The sequence below is a fragment of the Neopelma chrysocephalum genome, unplaced genomic scaffold, assembly GCF_003984885.1.
Source record: "Neopelma chrysocephalum unplaced genomic scaffold, ASM398488v2 Primary Assembly neopelma1_136, whole genome shotgun sequence".
NCBI lineage: Eukaryota > Metazoa > Chordata > Aves > Passeriformes > Pipridae > Neopelma > Neopelma chrysocephalum.
Genome location: NW_020897798.1, coordinates 179,111 through 190,853, shown reverse-complemented (window position 1 = coordinate 190,853; position 11,743 = coordinate 179,111). Strand labels below are relative to the sequence as shown.

Sequence of the window (11,743 nt, the reverse complement as noted above, 5' to 3'; positions counted from 1 at the left end):
TAAAACTCAAAAACTAAAACTCAAAAACTAAAACTCAAAAACTAAAAGGAGCCTCCCAGCAGGATGTCCCCAGTGAAAGCCTCGTTTCAGTGGCAAGAAAGTGGGGAGCTCAAGGGAGTGAGGTGAAACTGTTCTCTCTCTGGTGATTAGAACATTAAATTCAGCTCATGGAAGCTGCTTTCCATTCCCCATTCACTGCTTACCTCAATATATGCTGGCTCAGTTCCTGCTGCTGAGATGTTGGGCTGCCAGTCCTTGGGAGATTTGGAGAGATATTTTGAATCTGTCACAACCCATTTGAGCCTGGGCCAACCTGGAGCCAAAATTAAACAGCACATTAATATCAGCTTATTTATTGAGGGATTTATATTCTGCAGGAATGCACTAAACCCCATCATTTGTCCAAGCTGAGTTACACAAGCAGAATTCCAAGCCAAGCCCAGCTACCAACCAGAAGGTTCATCTCGTTTCTCACCGGGGAGTTCAGTGGGCAACAAGGTACTTCCTTCTCCTCAGGAAAGATCCCTGCAGCATTCCTAAAAATACCCTGTTGTGTTGGGAATAAACTGCCTTGGAACCTGCCAAATGCCACTGAAGGGACCTGAGGACAACCCTGAGGTGGTTCCTCGTGGCTTCCAGAACCCCAAAGGTCCTTCAGACACGTGGATGGATCTCACCACACGCTCAAAACCCACAACAGTTTGGTGACAGGACCAGAAGTTGCCCCCTTTGCCCCCCCCAGATGCCTCCAGGCTCCTTGGAAGCTCCTTTCAGACAGTTCAGCTCCATCAGGAGGTGGCACAGAACTGACTCACCTTTGAACTGCACGATTTCTCCGTTCTGGGTCTTTGGGAGCCCTTTCAGACACACTTCAGTGGTGAGGGCCAGGGCAATGCCACAGCTCCCCAGCAGGAAGCCAATCTGCTGCCCACCAGCATCCTGAGGGAAGAGGGGGGGAAAAGTCACTCCCTATTCCAAGGTGACATTACATGAGATTCCCCCTCACACCAAAATCCAGGGTTTGGTAACGCTCTGGGAACTGGGGAGGAAGAAGAAGAAGAAACAACCTATTCCCACAAACAGCCAGAATCACAATTAGAGCAGCCTGGACTAGTGGAAGGGGTCCCTACCCATGGAAGGGGGTGGAACTGGGTGGGCTTTAAGGTCCCTTCCAACCCAAAAACCATCCTGGGATTCTGTGAAATACGTCCCTGGCAGGGTTAAAATGCACTGGATGTGAAATCCAGAGTGTTCCTGTGCTCCTGCCCAGCGTCCAGGCACAGCTCACACCCCATCCAGTGCCAGCAATGGAAACCCAGATGCTCCAAGGAGGAATCAAGAGGCAAAAACAAAAAGCAGAACGTGTAATTACAGCAAAATAACGAGACCTCTCCATCCCCAGGGACTGATTCCTGCTGCACAGTGACAAAAACCCCAAAATGAGGAGGCTCAATCAGGGCAAATCCTGCACAAGTTTTGAGTTTTGCATGTGGTTGCCACAGCAGAGAAATGGAATCAGAGCTCTGGGATCCCAGAGTGTTCCCAGACCAGCTCCCACCTCTCCTGCCACATGTTTGCCAGGAGCCTGTTGCTTTTGCTTCCCTTAGGAAATCCTCTGGTTTCCCACATGGCAATAATGTGGCAACAGTGCAGAAATGCTGGCAAGGGGTGAGGAAAACACTTCTGTGGAGCAAATAATTCACAAGAAGTGCCTCAGAACCTTCAGGAACATTGAGCACCTTCTTCTTCAGCAGAGCCAGAGCCTGGCAGAGCCCAGCAAGGCTGGACTGAGCCCCCTCCCATCACCCAGGGGGGCAGATCCTCCCTGTTCTGCCTTCCCCAGAAACGAGCTGCAGGGAGGGGATGAAGGCTGCAGCTTCCAGGAGAACCCAGCAGCCCCAGCTGCTCAGCACAGCTCTGGTCAATATGTTTTTCCATTCTGAAAATGCCATTCCAGGCTCCCAGAGGTCCTCAGGCAGCAGCTGGAGGCTGGGAAAAACGCTGTCAGAGGCTGATGGTCTGACTTGGTTTCCATCCCACCATCAGCCCGTGGCTCCTCCAAGCTCCAGCAACGTTACCTTTCTGGTAAGAGGTACCTCTATAGGCACTGGGATCACTTCTGCCAGCAGACAGCCATAAAATGCCACCATGAACATCACAGGGTCGTTGTTGGGGTAGACAAGGGCCACCTGCAACCCACACAGGGGTGTTGTTACTCAAAACAGAAGCCAAAGCTGCACAGTTCAGACCTGCAGGGACTAAAACTCGGGGGAACTTTGTGCTTTTTCACGTTTTTTTCCTCCCACAGAAGGCAGGGAATGGGCCTGAGTTCCTCATGGAGTCACATCACCATTCCCACGTGTCCCCACGTGTGAGGGGGGGTCACACAGCCAAAACACAGAGATCACACCCTGGGTCTCTCTCAGAGCTGCAGAGCTCTGCCTCAGATGGACTTCAAAGCCCAGAGGTAAAAAGCTGCTCCCAGAGGAGCCAGAACCACTGCAAAATGACAGGAATTTTTTTCCCCAAGTAGCCTGTCCCTTGGATCAGAGAACTATTGTGAAAAGAACAAGATCCTGGTGCCTGTGGCAAATTACAGCCCCCCCAAAACCCCTCCCTTTGCTCCAGAGGGACCCCCAGGCAGCCCCAAAGCCATTACCCTGTCTCCAGGTTTTAACACCGGCTCGTTTTTGGTCCCCAGTTTGTTGAGCAGGGTGTAGGCCAGCTTGAGACTCCTGCTCCACAGTTTGCCTGGAACACAAGAGAACAGGGACTTGCACAGCTCCAGGGGAACAGTTCAACCCCTGGCTGCTCTCCTCCCCCTGCAGCCACACTGGGAGGTTTTTGGGACCCTCCCCAAGCCCCTTCCCCAGCCCTGTGCTCCTCTGTGAGCAGGGGCAGGGAGGGCTGGGCCCCCTACTCACCATAAGTGAGGGTGTAAACGGGTTTTCCTGTCACATCCAGGGCTGTCAGACAGGGACACTTGGCCTGGGTGGTCCCCCAGCGCTGCAGAGCTGCTTCCAGGGCAGGAGGCCAGTTACAAACCACTCCCAGGGGTTCCCCCTTCACCGGGGTCATCTGCCTCCCCTCGGGCTTGGGCTGGTTGGGGTTGGGCTGGGGAACTGAGAAAATGCAACATTATTTCCAGTATATACTGGGATGTTTCCAACACAACAATATTCCCCCTCGTTTTCCCGCCCGTCACCCGAGAGCTGAGCTGGGAAGACACTGAAAATAAAGGTTTTCAGCATTTAAAAACCCCAGCCCAGCCCGTTTCTGAGGAATTCCTGCCCAAAACAAGCCATGGGGGAACAGTCTTCTCCCAGGGAGCTGTTTAAAGGTGTTCAACACATCAAGTGAGGGCAGGAACACAGAGCTGGAGAAAAGGAAACCTCACAAAAATAATGGCTGGGATGAAACCCCACAAAAATAATGATTGGGATGAAACCCCACAAAAATAATGGCTGGGATGAAACCCCACAAAAATAATGGCTGGATGAAACCTCCAGTAAGTACAATCCCATTTGGGAAATTAATTAATGTGGCCCAAGCAAATGAAGGGGTTTCAAAAACCTATTTAAATAGTTTTCTTAAGAAGTTTAGTGCTGAGGAGGTCCCCCAAAGCTCAGCTCACTTCAACACACCAAGTGAGGGCAGGAACAGAGCTGGAGAAAAGGAAACCTCACAAAAATAATGGCTGGGGTGAAACCTCAAAAAATAATGGCTGGGATGAAACCTCCACTAAGGACAATCCCTTCTGGGAAACCAATTAACGTGGCCTAAGCAAATGAAGGGGTTTCAAAAACCTATTTAAATAGTTAAAATCTATTTAAATTGTTAAGAAGTTTAGCACTGAGGAGGTCCCCCAAAGCTCAGCAGAACAGTAAATTACTTCAAACACTGGATTTTGTGTCAGACTCTTCATGGAGGCTGCTGCAAACACTGAATCAGAGTCACCAAGGGCACGAATGAATTCAGTTCTTTGCAGGTGTAACAGTAACAAATGATGAATAAAACCCTTATTTGTGCCATTACCTTCCACGATTTCTTCAAAATCATCCACGAAGAATTCTTTCAGGGGTGGCCTTTTGGGCCTTTTCAAGGTGTTGAGCAGCTGCTGAATTTTTGTGGAGACTCTGCTGCTCACAGGGACACCTGGAGGGGAAGATTGGGGCCAATAAAAGTGTTTTCCTGTGCCCTGTTATAAACATTTACACCTCAGCTCCTTCCAGTGCAGGGCACCCACTCATTCAGCTGCTGGTTTCTGGTATTAAAGCTGTGCCAGTGCAGGAGGGACATTAATTTTACATCAGCTCTGCATTAACTCAGTGGTCAGAAAACGCCATTAACAGAGATCTGCTTTTTAAAGCATTTCCTCCCTTCCAAATCCTGATTTCCCCCAGCAGAGGGGACACACCAGGACACCAGTGTCACCTCCTGCACAAACCTTTCACTCAGACATCCTGGAGTATCCTCAGCTCCACGGGAGCTCAACCACGAGCCAAAAATCACATTATTTCTTTTTTTCTTTTCCCTTTTTTGGGGGCTCTGGGACAAAAAGCTTTCAAAAACAGTCAGCCCTACCCATGCATGTAATTTTTTTGCCCTTCCAGCCCTACCATCAGCAGTGTCCATGAGGCTGGAGCGGTTGGATCCCTTGTGCATCCCCTTGACAATTCCAGAGGGAGGGAGGTCGATCGCTGCTGGTCGGGCCGAGGGGGTGGAGGTAGTTGCTGTGACATCTGGGGGAACTGAGAAATTCTCTAAAAAGAGGGAAGAAATCAGTTAAATACTCCTTTTTAAATCAGGTGGCACAAGCAAAAAAAGTTGTCAGTGACCTGTCACCAACATTAGGGGTTTAAGGGTTTAAAATGTCTGTTTAAAATGTCTGTTTATTAAATGCTAAAACACTCTGATCCCTAAATGTGAAGCACATTTATGTGCTCTGGAAACCAAAAGCCAAAGGCTCCATGTCAGGAAAGTGGTTCAGCAAAGCAGGATTCCTGTTCTTGGTTTCTAAACCTTGAAGCTCAATCTTGTGACATTCTGTACTTAAAAAAAAATTAAAAAAAATAAAAAAATATATAAAAGTTTGAGATTCACGTGAGCTCTGAAATCTCCAAAGCCCAGCACAAACCCCTCCCTCACCTATGCACTGATTCCTCTTGCTAGAATTCTACTGTTTGGCTTTTTTTGTCAGTCAGGGCTTTCAAAAACAAAACCACGTGAGAGTTTGACCGAAGCAGATCAGCAAAAATCGAGTTGGGTTTCAATTCCTTCCAGCTGGGTGGTTCCAGAGCCTGTCCAGCACTGACAGAATAAATCCCACAAATAGTGTGAGCTGCTTGAAGGTGCAAGACACTGTCCTGCCTTGGAGAGGAGGCTGGAAGTGCATCCTGCAGGAATTCCCCAGTGAAATCTCTCTTAAATAAAGGGGTTTTTGCTTATGTGGGATTTCTTTACACGACCCAGCGGGTTCAGTCATCTGAGAGGGCAAGAATATTCTATTCTGGCTTAACAGCACCAGCAACTGGTGCTTACAAAGGAAAAAAAAACCCAACAAATTGGAAGCTCAGAGAGCCTGAAGCCAGATCCCACATAATTCCCACTGAAAGGGTTTTGTGGTTGGTTCTGTGTTGATTTGCCTTTTTCCAGGGATTAAAACCAACCCATTTCTGCATCCCTTTGGAGACCCAGTGGCAGGAAACACTTGTCAAGCACTGCACTTCTCAGATCACTGAGAAGGACCTGGATTTGTGCAATCCAAGCATCTGCAGGACTTTTTATTTCTCTCTCCAGAGAGATGCACAGAACTGTGTGAGTTCTATTCACTTAAATCAGCTGTTAACACGGGCTGAACGTGGCAAATATAATTCTGACACAGATTTAAAGCTTCTACTGTGCATAAAACACTAATTAGATTAGATAGGAGATATTCTGTCGGTGAAAAGCTGTATTACCTTAATTTATTACAAAAAAGGTAACGTGGCTTTCTGCATCCTCCAATTAAAAACAGCCTCTCTGCTTCAAAGACATTCATTACATCGACTACATTTTATGGGCAATTTCCTCAGTTTTCCATTTCAGGAAACAATTTGCATCCCCAGCAAATAAACCAACAAAAAATAACAGCAATAAAAAAACCCAAAACAAAATAAGTGAAACAGTCCAAACCACCAGCACTTCTATGCACTGCTCGCCCCCAAACCAGTTAAGCAGAAGCAGAGAGCACACGGAATACAGACATGTCCTACAGGTGCAGGAATTTCCCTCCCCCAGCAGCTAAAAAAAGGACAAAACGTAACACAGAGCAAAAAAAAACAAACTTGGCCATTTCATACAGAAGCATCAGCAGCGAAGGAGCACCTCAGAGCCTCAGAAAACTGAGCCTGGGGGATCCAGATCTGTAGATTCTGCTCCGTCTCCTCAGGACCTGGATGCTCTCTGGTTGTTCCTCAGCCAGTCAGGGCAGAGCTGGGCTGAAGTTTTACTCTGATTTAACCCATTTTTTTTTTTTAAAGGACAGGTTCATTTGTTCACACAAATGGGTTTGGCTCTTTCTCTTTCCTGATCTAAGGCAGGCAATAAACCCTCAGGGCTTGGATGAGGATGGGCAACCACGGCACTTCCCCACTCCACGGGCACGGACTCCCCCAAGGGATTTGGGACACGGATGGAAAAGCCACTTTTTGTGCCCACAGGAGAGCTGGAGACACAAAGCAACACAGCACAGAGGTTGTGCCTCCTGCTCTGCCCACGCTGTCCCTGGAGCCTCCTCTGCTTCCAGAGGCTCCTGCTCCCACTGCCCCTTTTCCGAACCTCGGAAATTCTGCCTCGAACTCCCACTGCCTCGAACCTTCCGAAATTCTTCGGGGGGAAAAAAAAAAACCAACGTGATGGGGCAACTCCAACCAGCCCTGGCAGGTTCCACCAACACCAGCAAAACCCTGGCTCTGAATTTCCCCGTGGGAATGGACAACTCCAGCTTTATCAACACAGTCTGAACTCGGAAGCGCCCGGTTCTGTCGGCACCCGGCTCCTACCTATTCGAGTATTGGCAAATACATCAGCTAGTGACCCACTGGTCCCTTTGCCTTCTCCATGGGAAAGTGTAGAGGATGCTGATGAGGATGTGGATGACCCCTGAACAGATCGGTTGATCCAAGACTCAGCATTCTGTAAGCTCTGGTGCAATGCAGCAGAGAGAGCGGCCTGGCGCCTGAGCGAGCCCTCGTCCTCGGAGGCGGAAGACGTGTCTGTGTGGAAGCAGAGAGAAAATCTAACTGCTCAGGGGAAAAGCACATGGCACTGAACATGCTCTTTTTCCAATCACATATCAACAGGCTTTCACAGAGGGGCTGTTTTCCACTGGCCAAACCGTTAAAAGCAGGAGACGTGTCGGTGGGAACACACTCACCCCTGGTGGATTCACTTCAACAACACCCTTCCCCTGGCTTCTCCAAGCCTAGGACTCATCCCTCATTACTCTTCCCTTCATATTCCATGATATCAGATGCTGCTTTGCCTAGTTCTGAGCTGGGGAGTGAGGGCTCAGTGTGGTTGTGGCAGAGCAAAAGTCCCAGGAACAAAGTAGAACTCAGGGAACGGCCGTGCCAAGGCCACAGCAGAAAATGCTTTTGTCTGGGGCTCTAAATGGGGCCCTTTCAACCTCAGAAAACAAACAAAAAAGCCCAGCCCCAAAACAAAACAGAGAAATCTGCAACGAGGAGCTGTTCCTGTGCGTCCCAGAGCAGGGACACCTCGGCTGTCCCCAAACTGTGAGCTCAGGAGTTATTTCTCATGGAGCCAGCACTCAGTGCTTGGGATGCTGGTGCTAAACACAAACACTTGAGTGGCTTTGGCCTAAAATTTAGATTGCTCTTTCTGCCTACACTCAAGTGGTAAATTAAACTATCAAATCATGCTCTACCCACTTGCCAGAGTGGAATGGAGTGGAGTGGGACTGAATCCAGCCCTGCTGGAAATGCTGACCTTCATCCACGTGACACCCCCAGCTCGGGATGTGCTGCAGTCCTGGACAAGGGAGCACAGAGCTGAGCCCCAAAGCAGACACCAGGAACATGCACCAGCCCCCCAGAGACAGGAAGGGAGAAAAGGAGGTGAGATAAAGCAGGACGTAGAGAGGAGAAGGAGGAGGAGGAGGAGGAGTGACATGGCCCAGCAGAGCGGGGTTCAAGGATATGAATCCCCCAGGAGATGGGAATTCATAACATTCGGATGATTTTGTCCATCCAAATGGCTGCGATGCTTCTGCACGATGAGACAGGACACAGAAAACCACACGGACTCCTTTGGAAGCCAGAGCATTCCAGCTGCTGGAAAACAGAGGGTTCTCCATGGCTGCTGCACATGCACCACACCAGACACCACGTTATCCAGGAAGGGGGGTGGGATTCTGCTGCAGCCACTACAAGGGAAGGGGTGGGAAAAGTCCTGCAAGGCTGGAATCCCACCAGACCCCTCCGAGGTCCTTGCCCAGAAATGTTCCAGCACTGCAAATCCTCCTCCTGTGTGTGCTGAGCACTGAACCTCAACGAAACCCAGACGTGAATTATGCAGCAGAAACAGGAGTGAGGGAAGCAGAGTCAGCCTGAATCACATCCATGGAACACCCAGAGCTGGACCCACAAGGATCATCCGAGTCCAACTCTAGAGGACACCCCAAAATCCCACCAGGTGGTTCTTTAAGAACTCCTGGAAGAGGAGCCGCTTTCCCAGCCCCGACAGAGCTCCAGGACGAAGAGATTTGTGCTGGTGTGTGAAGAGTTGGAATATTCAGCCCTCTGCAGCCCCTGGGTTTGGCTGGTGCTGAGCCCCTGGACCTTCCCAAGGCTCACCTGGGGGAGTGCAGGCGTCTGCTGGGGACTGGACGAAGGTGGAGCGTCGCTTGGTGGGCATGGGCAGGGCCATCTTCTGCTCCTTGTGCTTGGCCAGCGCCGCCTGCACGGCTTCCGTGTGGATATCTGGGGACAGCAAGGGTTCCTGAAGTTTGGCAAGCTGAAGGCAGGGCTTTTTTTTCAGTCTGGAACGTTCTGGGTTAGTCAATATCTATCCTTGTGTCACCAGCGACTTTCAGAGAAAACTCAACCCCACCAGCTCTTTCCCCTCAGCCAAAGATTATCCTAAAATATGCTTAAACATGCATTGAGGGTGTGCAGCCCCAGGTGCACTGACAGTTGTCTGGTTTAGGAAAAACCTCCTGTTCCCAAACAGGATGCAGATTTCATGTAAATCTTGGAAGTTTAGCTGTGGTTGGAAATTCAGGCTGATTAGGAACCGAAGCAGGTTGGGACTTGAGGCTTCCATCCCTCTGCAAGCCCCAGAGCTCTTTAAAGGAAGACACACAGCACTGGTGAGGAGGAATCTACTTGTTAAAAACCTGCTGTGGCCGGGGAGAGCTCATCTACATTCCCTTCTCAGACTGATGTATTTTAATTATGCTTTTGCAGAGCCCAAACTGGGCTCTCCTGATGCTCCACGGAACGGGGGGATGAGATGGGGAAGGGAGACCTGATGAGCCCATGTCAAGAGGAAAATGTAATTCTTGCTATTGCAAATTGAAAAACAAAACCAGGTGGACATAAAAAAGGGGTGCCACCACCTTGCCCCTTTCTGAAGTGGAGCAGGAGTTCAAGAGGTGGCAACAAACCACTTGTTTTTTCAACTTAATAATAATTCTTTTTGATTTGGCAGCTGCAGCCCCACGAGTCTGATGTTTCTTTACAGGGGACCCACCCCAGTGAGGTGTGGAATAATAATTTTGGTTATTTTGCTTTGACAGAGCACGTTCCTGCCCACCAGGAGGGGTCCAGGTGGGCCCTGCCCTGCCCTTACCGGAGCGATACCGTTCATCTCGGGCTCCCCCGGAGCGAGCGCGGTGGAATTTGGAGGAGGAGGAAGATGAGGAGGAGGAGGATGCTGGGGCTGGAGCTGCAGAGGGAGCGGGCATCTGAGGTGGTCTGGATTCCTTCTGTAACGCTGGATCGACCCCTGGAAAACAGGGAGCAAGCAGGAAATAAAAGGAGCTTTTTCTAAACCCCGCTTTTCCCCTTTTCCCGTGGATGTTGGGAAGCTGGTTTGTCACTCCACGTCCCAGTGACCAGCTCATTATTGACTGCAAAACCAATAATAAACCAGCAGCAAGAGCCTTTGCTGTTCCCACTAATTACAAACCCAAAGAGACCTCCAGCTGTCCAGTCCTGGCTCCCTTCAGGCTTCATCACCCAGGAAAAGTTGGTTTTGCCCATGAAAACAGGGAGCCAAACAGACACCTCTGCAGCATTGATTTGCCTTCACCCAACCCCAGAGAGTCTTGTTTTGATCCACAACTTCACCAGCTGAGCCAGAAGAGCCTCGTGTTTCCTGCTCACCCGAGTATTTACCAATCCAGGCACCCACTAGATGTCAGCAGCAGATTTAACACTATTTTAACATGAATTATTAAATCCATATTCGGTTTCTTTCGTAAGTTCTTGCAAAAGCCTCTCGTCTCTCTGCGGGGCATCACACAGCAAACATGACATTCCAGTCAGGAAGGGATCAAAGGTGCCTGGAAGTGACATGACACACGAGAAGGAGCTCTTTGTTTCAGTCTTTTGCTCTGACATAATAACATGTTGCAGTGGCCTCACGGAGCGTTCAGAGGAGGGGAAAGTGTAAATCACTGATGGTTGCACAACAAAAGCAGCACAAGGGAGCCGAGCCTGGCAGGTGACAGGTGATTTATTGAACATTCCCTTCGGAATTTAACATTCCCTTTGAGCCTGGCAGGTGACAGGTGATTTATTGAACATTCCCTTTGGAATTTAACATTCCCTTTCCGCCGGCAGGAACGTGACGAACACGGCAGGGAGATGAAAAATGAATTATTTATATTTGTTATTTATCACTGGCTTTTGGAGGGATGCTGTGGGTTTGGTAATCGCCCTCGGATTCTAATGAGAACTGACTGTTTTGTGATCCCCGTGTTTGGAGATTCAGAGACTGAATCACTGTAAGATCAACAAGGATAAATGTTTGCATTAATAACGAGGACAGCAAGTGCCACATGCCCGAGGAAGCAGCAGCCAAACCTGTTACTCTGGGAATGGAACAGCACTGCTGCTCTGGGGACTGGCTGTTCCTTGGAAAAAGGGTTTTTTTTCAAGCTACATGCCTGTAAAAAACATGGAAATAACCAAATTGGAGTTTCCAGGGCAGCCTGAACACACTCCCAGAACCCAGGGACAGCCACCAGGTCCCCCCCCAGTTATTCCCCTTTGGAAGCTCAAAGGCAGGGGGAGAACAGAATTAAAAAATAAACAGCAAAACTTCACAGCAGAGTTTTTTCTGCTGGATTTTGGGGGGGGGGGCGGGAAGGACCTTCTGGGACAGGGAACACAGGTCACCCCACAGGGAAGCACAGAAGTAACACTTCTTTCCCAAAATGTTTCAGGGCAAGAAGTGGGACTTTGCTGAACTTTGTGGGCCCCTTCCAGCTCGGGATGTTCCAAAATTCTATGGAATGAAACACTGGAATAACAAACTCTGTCGTGTTCCCACCGAGTGACAGCAGCAGCAGCACTTCTGTCCATCACCAGAGTGAGTTCCATGGACAAAAGTGAAAAAAAATCCATCTCTGGGCAATGAACTGTCCTGCCTTCCCTCCACAACAACCAGGCAGCTGCCAGAGGTGAATGGAGCAGGGATTGAGCAGGAGGAACCCCCTGAATGGAGCAGGGAT

The 11,743-nt window shown here is 49.5% G+C and overlaps 1 protein-coding gene across 1 annotated transcript in view; it reads right to left on the bottom strand.

Annotated features, from left to right (window-relative positions):
* Window positions 1–11,743, bottom strand: part of DIP2B (disco interacting protein 2 homolog B) — a 58,012-nt gene that overhangs the window by 17,527 nt on the left and 28,742 nt on the right. The window contains exons 3-12 of the mRNA XM_027699061.1: window positions 9,856–10,011; window positions 8,859–8,984; window positions 7,044–7,256; window positions 4,620–4,763; window positions 4,036–4,155; window positions 2,925–3,122; window positions 2,660–2,751; window positions 2,079–2,189; window positions 816–939; window positions 204–313 (exon numbers count right to left, since the gene is read on the bottom strand). Of these exons, the coding sequence (XP_027554862.1) occupies window positions 204–313; window positions 816–939; window positions 2,079–2,189; window positions 2,660–2,751; window positions 2,925–3,122; window positions 4,036–4,155; window positions 4,620–4,763; window positions 7,044–7,256; window positions 8,859–8,984; window positions 9,856–9,970 (1,353 nt within the window). The 5' untranslated portion in view covers window positions 9,971–10,011. The remainder of the gene's footprint in view (window positions 1–203; window positions 314–815; window positions 940–2,078; window positions 2,190–2,659; window positions 2,752–2,924; window positions 3,123–4,035; window positions 4,156–4,619; window positions 4,764–7,043; window positions 7,257–8,858; window positions 8,985–9,855; window positions 10,012–11,743) is intronic.